Source organism: Mustela erminea, chromosome 12 (genome assembly GCF_009829155.1).
Source record: "Mustela erminea isolate mMusErm1 chromosome 12, mMusErm1.Pri, whole genome shotgun sequence".
NCBI lineage: Eukaryota > Metazoa > Chordata > Mammalia > Carnivora > Mustelidae > Mustela > Mustela erminea.
The window spans coordinates 7,650,762-7,670,591 of NC_045625.1; the positions used below are offsets into that span (position 1 = coordinate 7,650,762).

At 43.7% G+C, this 19,830-nt stretch overlaps 1 protein-coding gene across 3 annotated transcripts in view; it reads right to left on the bottom strand.

Moving 5' to 3' along the window:
• Positions 1-19,830, bottom strand: part of STXBP1 (syntaxin binding protein 1) — a 73,035-nt gene that overhangs the window by 25,896 nt on the left and 27,309 nt on the right. For all 3 annotated transcript variants that reach the window (XM_032306936.1, XM_032306935.1, XM_032306934.1), the window contains exons 2-7: positions 10,993-11,042; positions 8,774-8,855; positions 4,752-4,828; positions 3,593-3,671; positions 2,104-2,207; positions 281-429 (exon numbers count right to left, since the gene is read on the bottom strand). In XM_032306936.1, the coding sequence (XP_032162827.1) occupies positions 281-429; positions 2,104-2,207; positions 3,593-3,671; positions 4,752-4,828; positions 8,774-8,855; positions 10,993-11,042 (541 nt within the window). The remainder of the gene's footprint in view (positions 1-280; positions 430-2,103; positions 2,208-3,592; positions 3,672-4,751; positions 4,829-8,773; positions 8,856-10,992; positions 11,043-19,830) is intronic.

Sequence of the window (19,830 nt, forward strand, 5' to 3'; positions counted from 1 at the left end):
TACAAAACCACAGGAAGCCTAGGCTGTGGTTACACAGGGGTTCAGAGTTAGCTATTCAGCCCCTGAATATATATCTTTCATGCCGTTTTCTGGATGCATTATTACATTTCACAATAAAATTTAGAGAATATCAAAAATATTGGAAGAATGATTATAAGCACAAGATACTCAAATCTTAACCCTCTTGAGGCAACTGCCAGAGGAATCTCAAGACGGAAGGAAGCTCCTTGGCTGGTGGACACAGGGGAGGCCACGGAGGGCGGCCCGGCGCGCTGCTTACCCCCGATACCGCACCGCTGGGTACTCCTTCAGGGTGGCACACAGGGTTGCAATCTGCTCTGCCAGGCGCTCCAGTATGGGATTCTTCATCTGAGCTTTGTGGGGACTGTAGAAGCTCTGGAAAGAGTCCGCAGAGTCCAAGGAATACACCTGAGAAGGAAGAGAAACAAGAAATAAAATGATCTCTATCTATCGTGTTTGCATCCAGAATGGTGAACTGTTGGGAGTTTCCTCCAACCTTGGTGGTGAGTCTACCGATATGTGCTGGGTGTCTTTTGCAGGACAGGCATTGTGCTAAACACTTGGGAACTATCAGTGACCAAAACATGACTGTCCTCGAGGAGGTGCAGTCTTCCAAGAGAATAACATAACCATAAACAATAGGCATAATGAAAAGTAAACTGTATTACGTGAGAAACTGGTGTAAGTGTATGAGAACATAACAGAGCAGGGAAAGAATGCTGGAGGGCAGCAGGGAGGGAGGAGAGCGGGCCTCCTTGAGAAGGTGATGTTCGAGCAAGGGCTTGAAGGAGGTGAGGAGTTTCTCACCAGCAGGAGACTTCCACGTGGAGGCAATAGCTAGCGCCAAGGCCCTGCAGCAGGCCTGTGCTCAGAGTGTCTGATGAACAGTGAGGAGGCCAGAAGAACAGGAGAGGAGGTTAGTGTGAGAACCTCTGGGCCATTATAGGTTTAGTTTTTATAAGTAAGGAACAGGGTGGAAATCATCTGTGACTGGGGGCAAATAAAGGAGATTTTTATGGATTTAATACTTCCCTATCCTCAGGAATACTTTGTTAGTATTTTTCTTCTTATTCTAGAATAAAATTTCCTCTTAAATTACCTAGTCTATTAACCATCAGTATTTTCTCAGAATCTCACTTATGTAAACTACCCCGATTATCTAGAAAACCTGTGGTTAAAACGTTTATTACTTTTCAAAAATATATGAAATGTCATCTGATTGAACGCTAAAGTCGTGTTTTGTTTAATCCCGGTAGGCTCACACAGAGAAAAAAATCCTGCTTTCAAGCTGGAAACAGGTTTGATATTAAGTGCTAAGGGAAAGACTCTGTAGATTCTCACACTGTATGTTCTACATCCCTCCTTACCCAAGAACCGATCACTCTCTGATGTCTGGAAGCTGATCTATAAAGATGCCATGAGCCACAACCAGCTTTTACAAAACACCTAAGCGTCTGTTAGTTTTGTTTCTTGTTTGCTGGGAGAAGACACGTTCACCAATGTTACAAAACGAAGGCAGAAATTTTGTATGCTCTCCACAATCAGCTACACCTTTACTGGCTTAACAACTTATTTTTTTTCCCAAGGGGAGAGGTCTGTTACCACTCTGGCATCTGAAGTGTTAACAGCTGCCGCGGAAGGCTACCATCTGCTCCTCCCGCAGAGCCTCAGGGAGGAGATCTCTGCACACACCAGGCTCCTGGGCGGCAGATGGGTGCCTTCTGATCCCTGCCCCTGCTCTCCTTCCTACTCTTTTGGGATTGGCTACCTTTGGTGACTCAAGGAGTCAGCCAGTAGGAGTGAACACCGTGAGCAGGGATGAAATGGACACGAGGAAAGGATTAAAAAAAAAAAAAAAGTCAGAAATAACCAGAGGACAGAAAGATGACGGCCTTGGGCAGACCTGAAAGGAGCTCTGTTTCAGTTCCATCCACATGCACTTACAACACAGGTCATTTGGCAATTCAGAATAGCATGTCTTCCTCCCCCACTCTGCCCACTGCATCCGCCAGGACGTGCCAGAGCTCCTGCGAGAGAGCAGCGAGGACTCAGACTTTCTACGCACGCCGCACGCCGCCTCACCTGGGACTCGTAGGGCAGAAATGCAATGTTGATTTCCGTCAGAGTTTTGATGACTTTGGCGGCTCGAGATTTCACCAGCTCATTAAACAGGGCGTCTGGACAAGCTGCAAGAAGGACAAAAGACCACAGATTCACCTGTCCGCTTGCGGGTCCATTTTGACAGTTGCACACATCTGGGGGATTTTCTATTTTAATAGCATTTTAAGAAGTCAACTAGAAAGTTCGTCCCATCCTAGAATATCTCCTATCTCTAGGATACAAAAGGAACGTAGAACCACCTAAAAGGCCCTCAACATCTAAGAGAGAAGCAAATGGCAAAAAAGACTGAGGTACTGAGATACTGATATTAGCTAATGAGCTAATAAAAACTACTTTCTGATATCAAGGAAAGGAAAAAGCCGAGGTGATTAAAAAGAGATAAGGAAAAGTCCTGTGATATGAACAGACATGACACATCTGACACATTTATGAAAAATGTAGAGGACAAACAGAATGGCCGGCAAGGTGGTGCAGGCATTTCTCCGGGACCCTTGCAGGAGCTTGGCTGCAGAGGAGACCCACTTGGTGGGGAAACCGAGACTGCCATGGGCTCTCTGGGGCCAAACAAATGGCTTCGCATTCTCAGAAATGCATTTTCAGTTTATTATTGCTAATGTCACCTCTCTGCTCCTTTTTTATGCGTACGCAAATAGTACCCAATTATTCTTTGCAAGAACCTTTCTCGTTTTCTCAGTGGTGCGAAAGAGAAGAGCAGTGGGTGCACTGTTGTTGCTGACTCTGTAAGCTAGCCAGCCTGACTCCTCGCTCTTTGCTATTAACACTCACTGACCAAGCTCATTCTGCACTAGGCTGCATGCGCAAAGCCTCCATAAAATACGAACGTGAATTCCAGGACAGCAATGGTAGCAGCAATTCCGTCTGCTACCATCACCACCAGATGGGACTATCTAGGTATGAAAACTGATGGAGGGGTGCCTGGCTGGCTCAGTGGGTTAAAGCCTCTGCCTTTGGCTCAGGTCATGATCCCAGGGTCATTGGATCAAGCCCCGCATCAGGCTCTCTGCTCAGCAGGGAGCCTGCTTCCTCCTCTCTCTCTGCCTGCCTCTCTGCTTACTTGTGATCTCTGTCAAATAAATAAATAAAATCTTTAAAAAAAAAAGAAAAGAAAACTGATGGAAATACACTCCAGTATGGTGATACCTGAAAGTCTATACAGTGAAACATCAAAGCTAGAGCTGGAAAATTGTTCTCATCATTAAACCCTCTAGTCCTTAGAAAAGATGCTATTTTTCATCAGGAAGAACTGCATGACCGAGTAGGTTTGTCTTTGTGTGTGTTTATTTTTGTCTCTTATGCAATTTATCTTCTGAAGAGAAAATAAAAGCTCAGGAGAAACATGGCAACAACCCATTTCTTCCCTATGGATCAGGGTTGCTGGGCAGAAACGCTAACCCAGAAGGACAGGGGGGCAGCTGCTGGCCATACTTACAGTCCGTGAAGAAGACATGCGCAGCCCGGTACTTAGCAGTTGGTGGGTCCTTAAAGTCACCAATGAGAGAGTGTACAGACTGCAGCGAGGAAAAAAAAGGGGGAATTGAACCAGTTCTAGAAGCAAATGGGACCTATTTCTGAACTGGGTTAAATCCAAGCTACCTGTACAAAATAATGGGGGATTTTTAAAAATGTGTAATTCAGGGACGCCTGGGTGGCTCAGTTGGTTAAGCAGCTGCTTTCGGCTCAGGTCATGATCCCAGGGTCCTGGGATTGAGTCCCACATCGGGCTCCTTGCTCGGCAGGGAGCCTGCTTCTCCCTCTGCCTCTGCCTGCCTCTTTGTCTGCCTGTGCTCGCTCGCTCTCTCTCCCTCTGTCTCTGGCAAATAAATAAATAAAATCTTAAAAAAAAAATGTGTAATTCATGTTAGCCCATAAGAGAGTTGGAAAGACTTAAAATCAGGATTGTTTCAGAGTTTAGATGAACAGAAGCCCTCTTAGCTCATTCTGGAAGACAGCGTCAGTTCTTTGGAACCATTATAACTTGGGTTCCTGAGAATATTCATAGAAGAGGAAACTGGTCAAAAACCTTCCAGGAAACTCATGTGGATGAAGTTCTGGCAATTTAGTTGCTTCCGCAGAAACTCAGATGTAAGCCAGTTTTCAAAAGCGAAAAGAAAGGGAAGCAAAAACCGAAGGGAATTTATACAGATTACGAGATCTAAGAAAACTATCAACCAAATGCAAGGAGGTGTGTCTTGTCTGGATACTGACTCAAGCCAACCTCCAAAAATGCTAAGACGGGTAAATTCCACACAACCTGGATATTGATGAAACAGACCCCAAAGCATAAAATACCAGAGTTCTGGAGGTGGGTCACTAATTAGATACAGTGGATCTCCTCCTAGAGAAGGAGAGCAAGAGCGGGGGACTAGACTGATCCGAGTCCCGCCTTCTGGACAGTGGTGGTGGTTCAGAGAGCTTAATGCACTCTCACTCCACAGTGCACCCCTCCTTCCCTGCTTGTGGATTGCACGCTTTAATCAGAGCAGTGTGTTAAATGCGCGCTTAACCTAGAAATGTCAGACACTCTGCGCCACAGACGCCAAGCCAGCACGTGCAACCTTAGCCAAAGCACTCCTGGGGGCGGGACTTGCCTTCTCAGACGGAGTGATGAGATACACGGCCTCCAGGCTGGGGAGCGGCTCTCTGCGCTTGTTGATGTCCTCCACAACTAGACAACAGACAGCAGCTCACAGTCAGTAAGGAAACAGAACCAGTGATCACAGAACTAGAAACAATCTAGACAGGCCACCTTCAGGCTGCGGCAGGTGAAAATCTCGGTCGGTCGTGGGGTGGGAATCACTTGCCCCTTCCTTGGAGTTACCACATTCCACTGCCTCACAGTGCTCAAGAGGTTAGGAAACCTGAAATTTTATCACACTCAATATTTCCCATTTCAGTGTAAGTGAACTCCTTGATCTCTGTTGGTTAAAATGGAAGTCTGTCCCCAACAGTCTCTTACCCTTTCCTTGGTTCTTTTCCTCCTCTGTCCTAAATAATCCCAATTCCTTTAGCATTTCCAGGTTGAGTTTGTTTATCAACAATTAGTTTTTATCATTTTCTTCTGTATAACATGAAGATATTTCAAACACGCCCTCTTATCTAATAGTCCTCCTTCCCAATAGTTCAAAGATAAACATTATCTTTTGTTAAACCACAAGCATTTGGTTTGCTGGTTTCCTTTAAAGTTATGTCAGCTACTTCCCCGGTAAAGAAGAGCTTCTGGGATAATCCTCATCTTACCAGCCACCTGACAAAGCTTAGGATGTGCTGTCTATGCTGTACTGTTCTCTGGTACAGGGAGAAGAGGAGAATCACACCGCCCCTGCCATTCTTCCCATGCAGAGGATTTAAGTAAATAAAAGTATCACTTTAGGATGATACCTTGTAACATTTACAAAGACTTTTTACCCCCAAATAATGTTCAAATACCAAAATCCTTCAACCATCTACTTTACCAGTAGTTGTAGATTTCTAAATTTATTATGCGAACAATATGTCCCCCAAAATGTTTTGGGGGTCCCACACAGGATTGCTAACGTCTCACTTTTGTCAAGCAAAGACCTTCTATCAAACCCACCTTTGGGAGCAGGGAAAAGACTGTGTGCAGCAGGGGCAGCTGAACCCTCTTCTACCACAGGGAGCTAAAAGATAACATCTACCATGGATGAATCCAAAGACAATAGTCTAAGTATCCATCCAGCAATAGCGAGAGGATAACCAGAAGATAGAGGAGAGCCTGAGGGAGAAAGGAGTGGGCCACGACGACGCTGCTGCTTCTTCATTAGAAGCTCTTCATTAGAAGCTCCATTTGGCTCTATCCCCTGCCTTAACTTTTGTACATTTTATGCTTTGAGAGAGGAAAAACATTGCTTTAAAAATTCAGTGAAGAGGTGAGTGGGTGGTTCAGTCGGTTCAGTGACTATTTTGGCTCAGGTGTGATCTCAGGGGCCAGGGATGGATTCCCACATTGGGCTTCTCACTCAACCGGGAGTCTTGGATTGCCTCTCCCCTCTCCCTCTGCCTCTCCCCTGGCCCTCTCTCTCTTTCTCTCTCTCAAATAAATAAATAAATGAATCTTTAAAAAAAAATACAGTGAAGGGGTGCCTGGGTAGCTCAGTTGTTAAGCTTCTGCCTTTGGCTCAGGTCATGATTCCAGGGTTCTGGCATCGAGCCCCACATCGGGCTCTCTGCTCAGCAGGGAGTCTTCTTCCTCTCCCACTCCCCCTGCTTGTATTACCTCTCTCACTGTGTCTCTCTCTGTCAAATAAATAAAAAAATAAATAAAATCTTTTAAAAAATACAATGAAAAAAATAACTTTTAAGCTCAAAACAGGGGCAAGCCCAGTTTTCGATCACTGAATGACAAGAAGTCACAGTAAAAATTACGTACTCTCATTTATAGGACTAGGTTTCTGGTGATAGATACACTGGATTTGGAAAAGTGTTTTTAAAAATGAAGGACTTGGGACGCCTAGGTGGCTCAGTTGGTTAAGCGGCTGCCTTCGGCTCAGGTCATGATCCCAGCGTCCTGGGATCGAGTCCCTCATTGAGCTCTCTGCTTGGCAGGGAACCTGTTTCCTCCTCTCTCTGCCTAATTGTGATCTCTGTCAAATAAATAAATAAAATCTTAAAAAAAAAAAAAAAAGAATTAAAAAAAAAAAGTGAAGGACTTAGGGCGCCTGGGTGGCTTAGTTGGTTGGGCATCTGCCTTCGGTTCAGGTCATGGTGCCAAGGTCCTGGGATTAAGCCCCACATCGGGCTCCATGCTGAGTGGGGAGCCTGCTTCTCCCTCTCCCACTCCCTCTGCTTGTGCTTGCTCTCTCTCTCTCTGTCAAGTAAATAAAATCTTTAAAAATAAATAAATAAACATGAAGGACTCATATCCAAGGTGTGATTATACCCCCCAAAGTCATTACATAGATATTCATACATATATATGCACTTAGAATTTAATCAATAAGAAAATCCATGATATATTGTCACCATAATTTCACAATTTCAAAACATTTTAACACCAAATAATAGGAAACACATAAGCTTAGAATAAAGGACAAACCTTTGAATAAAATTCACTAAGCTTATTGAAATCTCAACCCTCCTAGCTCTTCCTCCCATAACCGCGGTTTGTTGTCATTTTGACAAAGACCATCAAGCGTCCGCAAGCCCCATAAGACTTGCATAAGTCTTCATAAGAAGTCTCCAGGGGGAAAAATTGCAACAGGAAGTAAATTGCAACAGGTGTGTTCCACCCAACATTTTCTTCAGAGGAACAACAAAGGTTAACTTCCTTGTTTGAAACAATAACTCGAAGGTATTGTTTTTCAGTCCTCCGAGACAGCTCAGAAGAGAATGCTATTTCAAAGATTAAAATACAGGACCCCTCTTGAAAGGAGACACTGAGTAACACAAGAGCTACACACAAATGTGAGTAGAGCTCAAGGACAGGAGCCAGAGGGCTGAGTCCTAGTCTCAGGTGTGAGCTACTGGCCAGTGACCTTGAGCAGCTGACTTAAATTTTTTGAAAAGCCTATGATTTTGAAATTATAACAGACAGTCTGAAGAGTGAATAACACATAAACATGCAAATAATTGCAAAGTAAACACCTGCATAAGTGCTTCCCCAGTCAGGAAACTTGCCATACCCTACCCCGCCCCCCACCCTCCAGAGAGAACCCCCAGCCCGACTGGAATGTGATCACTGCTCTTCATGGTTTTACTGTGTACACCTGCATTTCACAACAGCACAGCTTAGTTCTGCCTAGTTTGGAACTTCATATAAATGAAAGCACACTGTAAGTATCTTTTGTATCTTGTTTCTTTGGCTCAGCATTATGGGCATCAGGTCTACCCATGTGTTCCTTCATTTTCATCGTCCGTAGTATTCTGCTATGTGACTATACCATGGTATACCATGATTTACATGTTTTGGTTGTTTCTAATTTGGGGTTACTATGTACAATCCTGTGTGAACAGCCCTGCACACATGCCAAAATTTGTTTAGGAAACACGTCGAACTGCCTGGCTTGCAGGACACACACACCTTCAACTCTACCAGACACTGCCTGTGTTTTTCAAAGTAACTATACGAATGGCCACTCTGTCATACAGGAGTTCCCATTTTTCTACATCCTATCTGTCACTTGGCATTAACAGAATTTAAATACTCCAATCTGATGAGTGTATAGCAAGATCTCATTCTGGTTTTAACCAACTAATGTATGTGGCCAATGTTTGATGGATTTCTTGGCTATTTGGATCTCTTCTTTGTGAAGTGGGCATTCAGGTCTTTTGTGCACTGTTTCTTTTGGTGGCCTGCCTTCTTTCCCTTGATTTAACCTTCCTTTTCACACCTTTATTACTAGATATTTAAGGTAATATAAAATGTATTAAAGTAATATTAAATATTACAGATATTTAATGATCGTCTAGTACTGCACTGGGTGCTACAGATTTAGTGATAAACAAGAAGGCCTCTCAAGGACTTAACAGCCGTACCACCTGGGTCATTGGAAAAATGTGAAGTCAAGTGACATAATAACAAATAGGGAGGGGGAACGGTTGCCAAAGAGGAGGCCTGGGTTTCACTCAAAGGCAGCGAGAGATCTGCGCTCACTTGTTATCCCCTCGGTCATGATGTCCGTCATCTTACAGCAGGAGGACAACATCCTCATGCTCAGCTGATCGACCACCAGCACCTAGAAGCAAAAAGAACAGCTTACGGCCTGCGTGGGACTGGCTGTGATTCTCTCATCAGGCTACTATGTCAGACTTCAAAAAGTGCCCCGGAAAAATAGAATATTAAGTTACAAATACTTTCTATGGGGCAGACGTTTGCTAACATACATGCTAGCTTTTCTCTCCCATGCTACACGCAAACCTCACCTTCTAGGACTAGGAGTTTGTTCTCGCTGACTTAATTGTATATGCTTAAAAAAATTAAAGTTTTTCCGTGATAAAGAAAATGACTACTCAAAAAAAAAAAAAAAAGAAGAAGAAAAAAGAAAAAGAAAATAGAAAAAGGAAAAAGTCATCTACAGCGCCCACACTCAGAGAAAAACCATACCGAAGATGATATTTTCAGAGCAGCAGCTTTTTTTCTTTTTTTTTTTTTTTTAATCAAGGAGAATGAACACTCGTGCCACACATACAGCGTGCAAGATGAGTACTTTGTTGCCTACACCATGAGGATGTACCAGCACTTGAGCTGTCCGGGAGCTACTCTACTTCAGTCCAGACGGGAAAAACAAGAATACACCAATCCTGGTCTGAAAGCTTCAGACCTGCAATTCTCCAGCTAACCACTCCTATCTCTGTTCAGCCCACAGTGTAGAGAAGAAGTCATTAGCTAAAACAAGGCTACATCCCTTCCTCTTTATTTTTTTATTTTTAAAGATTTTATTTATTTATTTGACAGACAGAGATCACAAGTAGGCAGAGAAGCAGGCAGAGAGAGAGAGAGGAAGCAGGCTCCCTGCCGAGCGGAGAGCCCCATGTGGGGCTCGATCCCAGGACTCTGGGATCATGACCCGAGCTGAAGGCAGAGGCTTAACCCACTGAGCCACCCAGGTGCCCCTTCTTCTTCTCTCTAATGACATAAACCGGTTAACAGGAGCTAGACACAATGGTGACCAGAAAGCTCTAAAAGCCAACTAGTTCTCATGCTAAGAGGCAATTTCCTCACAACCCAGGGTGCCTGGGTGGCTCCCTGCCTTAAAAGTCATTAACAGTTAATGTTAATAGTTAATAAACAGTTAAGCAACTGCCTTTGTTAGGTCATGATCCCAGGGTCCTAGGATCGAGCCCCACATCAGGCTCCCTGCCCCTTGGGGAGCCTGCTTCTCCCTCTCCCTCTGCCTGCCCGCCCCACCCACCCCCCTGCTCCCTGCTTGTGTTCTCTCCTTCTCTCTGTCAAATAAATAAATAAAATCTTAAAAAAAAAAAAAGTTTCTGTTGAAAAATAAAATTCGCAAATCCCTAAGTCTATTACTCGTGGGAAGAGAAAGAGGAGGACATGGATAAAGATGAGGATATGGACATGCTGGCTCAAACAGCTCCAAGGCTGAGGCGGAGACCAAAATCCTGTACCACACAGCTCTGCTGTTCCTGGACCAAGTGAACTTGAAAATATGTGGGTTCTTGACTGTGGGACAACTTAGGGGCATGAATGATTGGTATAAACCCTCCAATAACACATGGGAAAGTTCAAGTAAAACAGCGTGTTCTCCAAGCCGGTGTAATGCCTGCCCCAGACAACCAAGTGACTTTCTGAATGGAGGACAGCACGCTTTCCCACCTGAAGCGCCCATTCTGATAAACGAGGACAGAATCAATCTGATTGGCTTGAGGGCTTGCGTCCAGCATTGCTCCCAATGTTCTACGAATAAACAATCTTCCTTCTTTTGTCATATATATTCACAGATAAATGGGGCTGGACACGATGAGGGCTTTCCACACTGTTGTATGGGCTTCCTAGAGATGCTTTCGGGGCACCAGAGGGACTTTCTACTCTCGTAGCAAGCAGAATGATTTCACCTTCTTCTGCTTCATAGAAGAGCTTCCGGGCAATATTTTGTTGGAATAAAAGAGTTCCACTGCTAAAGTGTCCCACCAACTGCTCTTTAAGAGAAGCTTTATGACCAAGAGATTTCTTAACCAAGACTGCCTAAAATAAGGCAGAAGGATTACCTCTTTTTGTACTCTCTGGATACAGCAATAGTCTTGATTTCCTATTACACACCCTTCTTCTAACTCTATTTTCTTATGTTTCCACCATCGTTATGTTTCCCACAGGAACTCACCTGTTCAGACCACTAACTGTGCTCTTCTACTTACCTTCCACTCCCCCTTCTTCTTTACCTTCTTTATCACATCGTGCATGATCTCTAAAAAAGGAGAGAAAAAAAGGAAGGAAGGGATAAGGGAAGGAAAGAAGGAAAGGAGAAAAGTAGGGAGGAAAAGAGGGAGGGAGGGAGGAAAATTTAATTCAGTGTTAATGACTTTCAACATCTGCTTATTATCTTAGACTAGGTCATTTACCCCCACAGGCTTTGTTTTCTCTATCATGCAATTCAACCAATCTGCTTACTGAGCCATAATCAAATTACCACAAACTTTTCTTTTTCCTTTATTCTTTTGAAAAAAAAATATATATATATATAATTATATATGTATATATATATATATTTTTTTTAAGTAAGTTCAAGGCCCAACGTGGGGCTTGAACTTGTGACCTTAAGATAAAGAATCACATGCTCTACAGACTGAGCTAGCCAGGTGTCCCTCTTCCTGTTCTTTAATTTTGTGATTCTTAAACTTTCTGGTCTCGGGACTTCTTTACACTTTTAAAAATTGAAGACTCCAAGGGCGCCTGGGTGGCTCAGTGGGTTAAGCTTCTGCCTTCGGTTCAGGTCCTGATCTCAGGGTCCTGGGATGGAGCCCCTCATCAGGCTCTCCGCTCAGCAGGGAACCTGCTTCCCCCCAACCTCTGCCTGCCTCTCTGCCTACTTGTGATCTCTCTGTCAAATAAATAAATAAAATCTTTAAAAAAAAATTGAACACTCCAAAGAATATTTGTTAAGTGGGTAAATATCTATTGATATTTACCATATTAGAAATGAAATTGAGAGAGGCTCTTGGCTGGCTCAGTCAGTGGAGTATGTAGCTCTTGATCTTAGAGTTGGGAGTTCAAGCCCCACATTGGGTATAGAATTTACTTAAAAATAAAATCTTAAGGGCACCTGGGTGGCTCAGTTGGTTAAGCATCTGACTCATGATTTCAGCTCAGGTCAAGATCTTAGGGTCCTAGGATCAAGCCCCATGTCAGCCTCTCCACTCACTGGGGAGTCTGCTTCTCTCTCTCTCCCTCTGCCTCTCTCCCTGCTCATGCTCTCTCTGTCTCTAAAATAAATAAATCTTTTTTAAAAAAATCTTTAAAAAATTAAACAGAAATTTTAAAAGTAATCATTAATTCACTTAAAATAACAAGAAGAACGGTTTCTGGATGGTTCAGTTGGTTAAGCATCTGACTTTTTTTTTTTAAGATTTTATTTATTTATCTGACAGAGATCACAAGTAGGCAGAGAGAGAGAGGAAGAGAAGCAGGCCTCCTGCTGAGCAGAGAGCCCGATGCGGGGCTCGATCCCAGGACAGATCAGGACCCAAGCTGAAAGCAGAGGCTTTAACCCACTGAGCCACCCAGGTGCCCCAGCATCTGACTTTTGATCTCAGCTCAGATCTTAAGCCTTGAGCCTTTAAAAAAAAAAAAAAAAAAAAAGGTGGGGAAAAAAAAAAAAAAAACAAGAAAAAAGAGGAGAACCTGGCTAGCTCAGATGGTAGAACATGCTGACTCTTGATCTCTGGGTCATGAGTCAAGCCTTACATTGGCCATAGAACTAACTAACTAAATAAATAAATACCCCATTATATGTTAACATAAATATCATTTTAATTAAATGTAATTATATTTTCTACAATAAAACAATTTTCTAGTGAGAGTACTGGCTTTAAAAAAGAACATTTCTACAACTATCTTTGGCTTCATAAAAGACAGCTGGGTTCTCCTATCTGCTTCTGCAATCTGTTATGAATCATATAGCATCTAGAAAACTCTACTGTGCACTTGTAAGAGAATAAAAGTGAAGAAGGCAAATAACATGTTAGTCCCATTATAAAGACAGTTTTGCTTATGGACTCTCCATGGGATCTCAGATTTTTGAGAACCACTGTCTTAAATTAAATGGCTGAGAGACTATGACAATACCTCAGGCCACACGAACCCCCTCAAGCTCCAAAAACAGATGGGAAGGGCAGTTGTGATGTCTTTCTAACCCTGAGCGCAACCAAAATCACCATTTTGTTAAGCCACAGTTCCTAGAAATTCCATACCACACACAGGTCTACCCAGCCATGAAGTCTTCACAGGAAATAAAACTTTCACCACTCTTCCTAAATCCAGGTACTATAAAGGCCTAGAAGGACTCAAAGGTAAGCAGATGCCATCAGCAAGTGTGTTTCAAACATTTAGGTCATTCTCTAGGGCATGTTTCTGAATTCTGCTTTTGATCATGTTCAATAATCTGACACGTCATGAAAGTTTCTTAAAATCTTTAAGAACTCAGGGTGCCTGGGTGGCTCAGAAGGTTAAGCGTCTGCCTTCAGCTCAGGTCAGGATCCCAGGGTCCTGGGACTGAGTCCTGTGTCAGGCTTCCTGCTGAGCCTGGTTCTCCCTCTCCGTCTGCCCGCACTCCCTGCCACCACCCTCTGCTTGGGCACTCTCTGTCAAATAAATAAATAAAATCTTAAAAAAAAAACTTTAAGAACATTTTACTTGATTATTAAAAAACCACACACTGCAGTAAGTATGGCAAATAGAAAGAAGTATAAACAAGAAAATACCATGTACTACTTGTGTATATTAAAAAACAAAATCAAGAAGAAAGATCACCTGTAATCCTGCCAACTTGAAATACATAATTAACGTTTTAGTTTATTTCCTGCTAGCTTTTTCCATGCAACTCTACGTAGTTAAGATCATGCTGTATATATAATTTTGTATGATGCTTTTTTTCATGAATAAGCTCATTTTCCTCATGTGAATAAAAATGCTTCCTGATATTAAATGCCTGCATACCAGACCCTAGTTTAGTCAACAACTTCCCCAATAGTCATTCAGATTATTTCCCAGATTTCAGTGTGGTGAAAAATCAGGAACAAATACATCCAACGATAGAGTAGTACTTAAGTCAATTAGGTTATGTTAATATAATGGAATACCACGTACTCATTAGAAATAATGATATAGTAACATAATCTATTCATTCATTCACTCGCTCATTCCATAACTACGGTTTACCAGTCAGTGGACCAGGCACCAGGAACGAAACACAGAAGACGTGGTACAGCTCCCACAGAGCCGAGAGCCTGGTGGACCAGAGGTTGAATCAAGGGCAGTCTCAGCTTCTCATAAGTGCTCTCCAAGGTGAATAAACAAAGGCTATGACAGAAATAAAAACGGTGTGGACAGCTCCCTTCGTGGGAGGACCAGCTAAGGCTTCTCTGAGGAAGTGAACAGCATAAGGAAGATGCCAGCCATGCAAAGGCTGGAAAGAAGAAGGAGAGGCACAAAGGCTTGGGCTGGACAAAGAGCTGGGCATTGTCTTGGAACTGGAGATCATTATAAGCTGAGGTTAGAGGCCAGGTCATTTAGGGCCTTGATAGGGAGTATGATTTTATCTAAAGGGCACTGGAATGCCACTGAAGGCAGGGACATGACCTGAGGGGAGATTGGAGGGGATGAGAACAGAAGCAGGGCGTAGAGCGAGGAGGCCTCTGCAATCAGGAAAAAAAAATCAGCACAATTGGTGGTAAGGGTCATGGTGAGAAGTGGATTGATTTGATACATATTTTGGAAGTAAAACCAACAGGGCTCAATCTGAGGGGTTTTTTTTTTTTAAAGATTTTATTTATTTATTTGACAGAGATCACAAGCAGGCAGAGAGGCAGGCAGAGAGAGAAAGGAGGAAGCAGGCTCCCCGCTGAGCAGAGAGCCCCATGCGGGGCTCTATCCCAGGACACTGGGATCATGACCTGAGCTGAAGGCAGAGGCTTTAACCACTGAGCCACCCAGGCACCCCATCAATTTGAGGGTTTTGAAGGGGTGGGGGGTGGGAGGTTGGGGGAACCAGGTGGTGGGTATTAGAGAGGGCACAGATTACATGGAGCACTGGGTGTGGTGCAAAAACAATGAATACTGTTATGCTGAAAAGAAATAAAAATTAAAAAAAAAAAAAAAAACCAACAGGGCTAGCTACTGAATTGGATAGGGGCCCTGGGGGTGGGGAAGAGATATAGATAACTCCTGGGTTTTTGGCTCAAGCAAAGAAATTGATAGATAGAGAGAGAGACACAGTGAGAGAGGGAACACAAGCAGGGGGAGTGGGAGAGGGAGAAGCAGGCTCCCCGCTGAGCAGGGAGCCTGAAGTGAGGCTCCACTCCATCCCAGGACCCTGGGATCATGACCTGAGCCAAAGGCAGCCACTTAATGACTGAGCCACCCAGGAGCCCCACTGCGTGTTTTTAATTAAAGATTGAGATGGCTGAGAGACATCTGAGGGGGGTTGGAGAGCACGTCGTTGGAGCTTAGAAGAGTGACCTCAGGTAGAGGTAAAAATGTGGACTCCAATCCTTCCTGTCTACGTACTTCCATTCCAAAATTCTTGGGAGCTATATTTGTCGTGGGTATTGTTAACAGCCAATTCTAATGCTGCCCTACATTTTTCTAATCCAATACCAAAAAGGAAACAAGGATTAGAGCCCATTTTAGCATTAAGAATCAAGTAGCTTGGGCTACTTCCCCACAAATAATCCCCGGCAATCACATTTCTTCTCTCTTGTAAGTCCTCTTTGTGCGGAAAGAAACAAAGTCTTCTGAGGCTGGTCCAACCAGCAGTCTTATTCTGCACACCAAACTGTGTATATAAACAGCCACAACGTCCACTCTAATGCCCGGCTAGTCTATACAGATGGAACAGAAGACTTGAGGGCAGCTTCAAGTTCTCCATAATCGTGAGGACCACAGCCCTGGTGGATTCCCTCGTGAGAAGGGGCTAAACAAGAAGGTTCCTTCTCAGCCACATTCTCTAGGTCCTGGGTGACTCCCAAACTCAACAAATCCCTCCCACGCCCTGAGAAAAATAGCAGGTAGCTAAGATTATCCAGGACATCTTCACATGCACTCGACTTCACAAGTCGAGTCCTAAAGGACAGGCTCTAGGGATAGGTGCAAACTCATCCCCCCTTGCGATGCACTGTCCTGACAGCCTCTGTACCCAGGACTGCCTTTATGCAGTGACGTGTGTCAGGACACCTAAGCCCCTGGCACACCGAGACATCTGAAATAGCATGACTAATATTAGATGGGCTAGAAGCTTGGGGGAAATGTGAGCATCACCAAAGTCCTTAAAATCCCCCCTTAAGTAGGGTATTCAAATACGCTAGTGCTCTGCCCCGACCAGGTGCACCGGAGTCCCATGCCGTCAGATGGGAGGAGGTGTCTCCATTCTACAAAACAGTCTAAGGGGGTCTAAACACAAGTCACAAATGCCCTCCTCTTTACCAATCCAAAGTACAGGGAACTTCCACATTTGTTCTGGCTTAATAGTGGGGAGTTCTTCTAAAAGACACCCTCTTGAATACAAGGTAGTTACTCAAGGAAATGTCACCCCCACCCCTCATGATTTAAAAAAAAAAAAAAGTGTCACGGGAAGCACTAAAGTTAGACCAGGGAAAATCCATGTTTAGGCATTTGCTGACTATGAACTTGGGCAAGTTTAAAATGTTTCAAGCTTGGAGCATCTGTGTGGCTCAGTCAGGTAAGCATCTGCCTTCGGCTGAGGTCATGATCCCTGGGGTCCTGGGATCGAGCCCCGCTCAGTGGGGAGTCTGCTTCTGCCTCTGCTTCTGCTCTTTTTTAAATAAATAAATAAAATCTTTTTAAAAATGTTTTAAGCTTTAGTTTTCTTATTTGCAAAATTAAAATTATAATACCCCTATGACCTGTTATAAAGATTAATGAGATACAATGCTTAGTGTCTGGCATTCCACCAGAGAAACCTATTGTAATGTCACTGTAAAATACGTTATTCATACAGACAAGGAATTACTTCCTTATGAAAATTATGACACATCACTTCCACCAATCAAGATTTTTAATAGAACGTGAAAACCTATTAAGAAGAAATACAGGGTGCCTGAGTGGCTCAGTGGGTTAAGCCTCTGCCTTCAGCTTGGGTCATGATCTCAGGGTCCCGGGTTCCAGCCCCGCATTGGGCTCTCTGCTCAGTGGGGAGCCTGCTTCCCCCCCACCCCGCCTTCCTCTCTGCCTACTTGCAATCTCTCTCTCACTCTCTGTCAAATAAATAAATAAATAATCCTAAAAAAAAAAAAAAAAATATATATATATATATATATATATATATTCAAACTACAGGGTTTTTTTAAAAGATTTTATTTATTTATTTGACAGAGAGAAATCACAAGTAGATGGAGAGGCAGGCAGAGAGAGAGAGGGAAGCAGGCTCCCCACTGAGCAGAGAGCCCGATGCGGGACTCAATCCCAGGACCCTGAGATCATGACCTGAGCCGAAGGCAGCGGCTTAACCCACTGAGCCACCAAGGCGCCCCAAACTACAGTTTTTAAATAATCACAAAAATATTAGGTAGCAATCTCCACAGTAGTATTACACCCAAAACTTCAAAGCTTCTCTGACCCCCAACACACGTGTATACGTTTTGAAGTAATGGCACGAATGTGTGAATGTATACAATATAAATCTTAAATGATACAAAATTGAACAGAAGATTCCTTCTATGTTGTCTGAGACCTTTGTTTGTCTAGGAAGAGATGCATTAAAACCAAAGCACAAATGGGCGCTGAACACAGACACACAGGACTATATTTTTAAATTGCTATGACTTAACGTTCTGCAAATTCGCTTAGACAAGAACACAAGATGATGTGTAAAATTGGTAAGGAGAATGGAGAGTACCTGCCTGCAGCAGTCATGGGGATCCCACTAAAACCCTTATGAAAGAACCAGCAGGACTTCTATGGGGTGACCAGAACCGGACTCCAGGAAGACAGCTCTGCTGCTTACCAGTGCGTACCGGGCTGGGATCTCACCCCTCTCGACTCTGCCGGCGGCTGGCGATTCTGCTCTCAAGCTACAAGAAGTCTATTCCTCTTTGCCCAGCAGCACTTCAAATACCTGAAGACCACAACCACACGTCTCGTTGTCTTGTTCTGGGCTGGAGTCTCCTTGTTAAATAATGACACCTCCCAGGTGGAATGAGTTTAGGGCTAAACAACACATGAGAAAATAGTCCAAATACTTGAAAACAAGACTTCTAAGTCCTGTCAAGGATCTTCCCCAGAGGGGCGACTCGGTGGCTCAGTTGGTTAAGCGGCTGCCTCCAGTTCAGGTCATGATCCCAGGAGCCTGGGATCGAGCCCCCCCGCATCTAGGTCTCTGCTAAATGGAGGGTCTGCTTCTTCCTTTCTCTCTCCTTCTGCCTTTCGCCCTGCTTGTGCTTGCACACGCGCAATCTCTCTCTCTCTCAAATAAACACAAAGTTTAAAAAAAAAAAAAGATCCTCCCTTAGAAATACCTATTTATACATAGACTATTGGTAACCTAGCTACAAACCATTTACCATTTTGTCTTTACATAGTTCTTCGTAATACAGAAGTAGCACATTTTTGTTGAAAAATTCAAACAGATGTATAAATACAAAATGAAATTCTCCTCCTTACTCCCACTCTTGAGGGGAAACAACCACGAATAAGTCTAGTGGGCACACTTACAGATCCTTTTCTATGCATATACAAGTATACATAAGAATGTATGCACATATACTCGTGGCTCCCTGGTTGAGGCCTGGGGAGGTGAAGGAATTTTTCATAATTCTCCTTTAGTGCTTAAGAATCCTTATGTTGGAAAGAACCTTAGAGATCACTTAAGATCAGAGTCTAGGTCTCATTTTGGGACTGAGATACTCCTTGCAAAACAGAGCAATCTGGAGTGGGCAAGGCCACTACATGGTCACTCCACAGTGAGCAGAAATGGGTCTCTGGATCCCCATACAAATGTTCTTCCCATGACATGGGCTCTGGCATGGACTGGACTCTGAAATTGAAGCAGGGTGTGCTTTTCTGTTTCATTTCAATGATCACCTTGACACAGTAAAGCTAAGTGATTGAGTTTTGGAGCCAGATCCTCCACTTACCAGCTGTGACCTTGGGCAAGTCATTCGATCTGTGTCAGTCTTCCTACCTGTGAAATGGGAATGGCCACACATGCTCCATAGAGTTATTGTGGGGATTACATGAGTTCATGTGTGTAAAGCACTTAGTTCAGTACTTACCCATGCTGGTTATCACCATCACCATCATCCTCTATTTCAAATGGTATCTGACCTCTAGGATGGAAGAAACCAATGATTTCCAATTGGCTTCTTATTGCTCTCCATGGAGTTTGTGACATCTGTTTTCCAGTTTGTTTCTCTGAATACAAATTCTTTCATCCATTCAACAGTGATGACTTGTGGAACACCTGCTCTAAGTCAGACCTTTCCCAACACTGCAAAGACCACAGGGAACAAGCTAAACAAGATATCTGCTCTTAGGTTGCTTACACCTACTTGGAGGGCAGAGACAGCCAACAGACACTAGGAAGTACATAAGGCAGCTCTAGAGAGTGATATGTGCTCACAGGAAATTAAAAAGGTTAATCAGTAAGAATGAGATGGGGGTTTGGAAGAAGGTCCCCTGAGGAGGTGACCAGGAGGACCAACACTGTGTCATTTTGAAGGGAAGGGTTTTCTAGGCATAGGAAGAGCAGGTGCAGGATCCAGAGGGGTAAAGGCCAGGAATAAAGAGAAAGCAGTGTGGGGAGACCCAGCAAGTTCGGTGAGAAAAAAATGGTGGAGGATGCATTCCGACAGGTCGCCCCAGGGTCTCACCTGCTCAGTAAAGCAGTAACTCCTTCCTGAGGACTCCACAAGTCATACATAGTATTCTGCTCCCGGAACACTAAGCCTCATTCATTCACCTTCAAAGATGACAACTCCCTCCCATCCCTGCGCCCTCAACTGCCACCCCGTCTCTGGCATCTG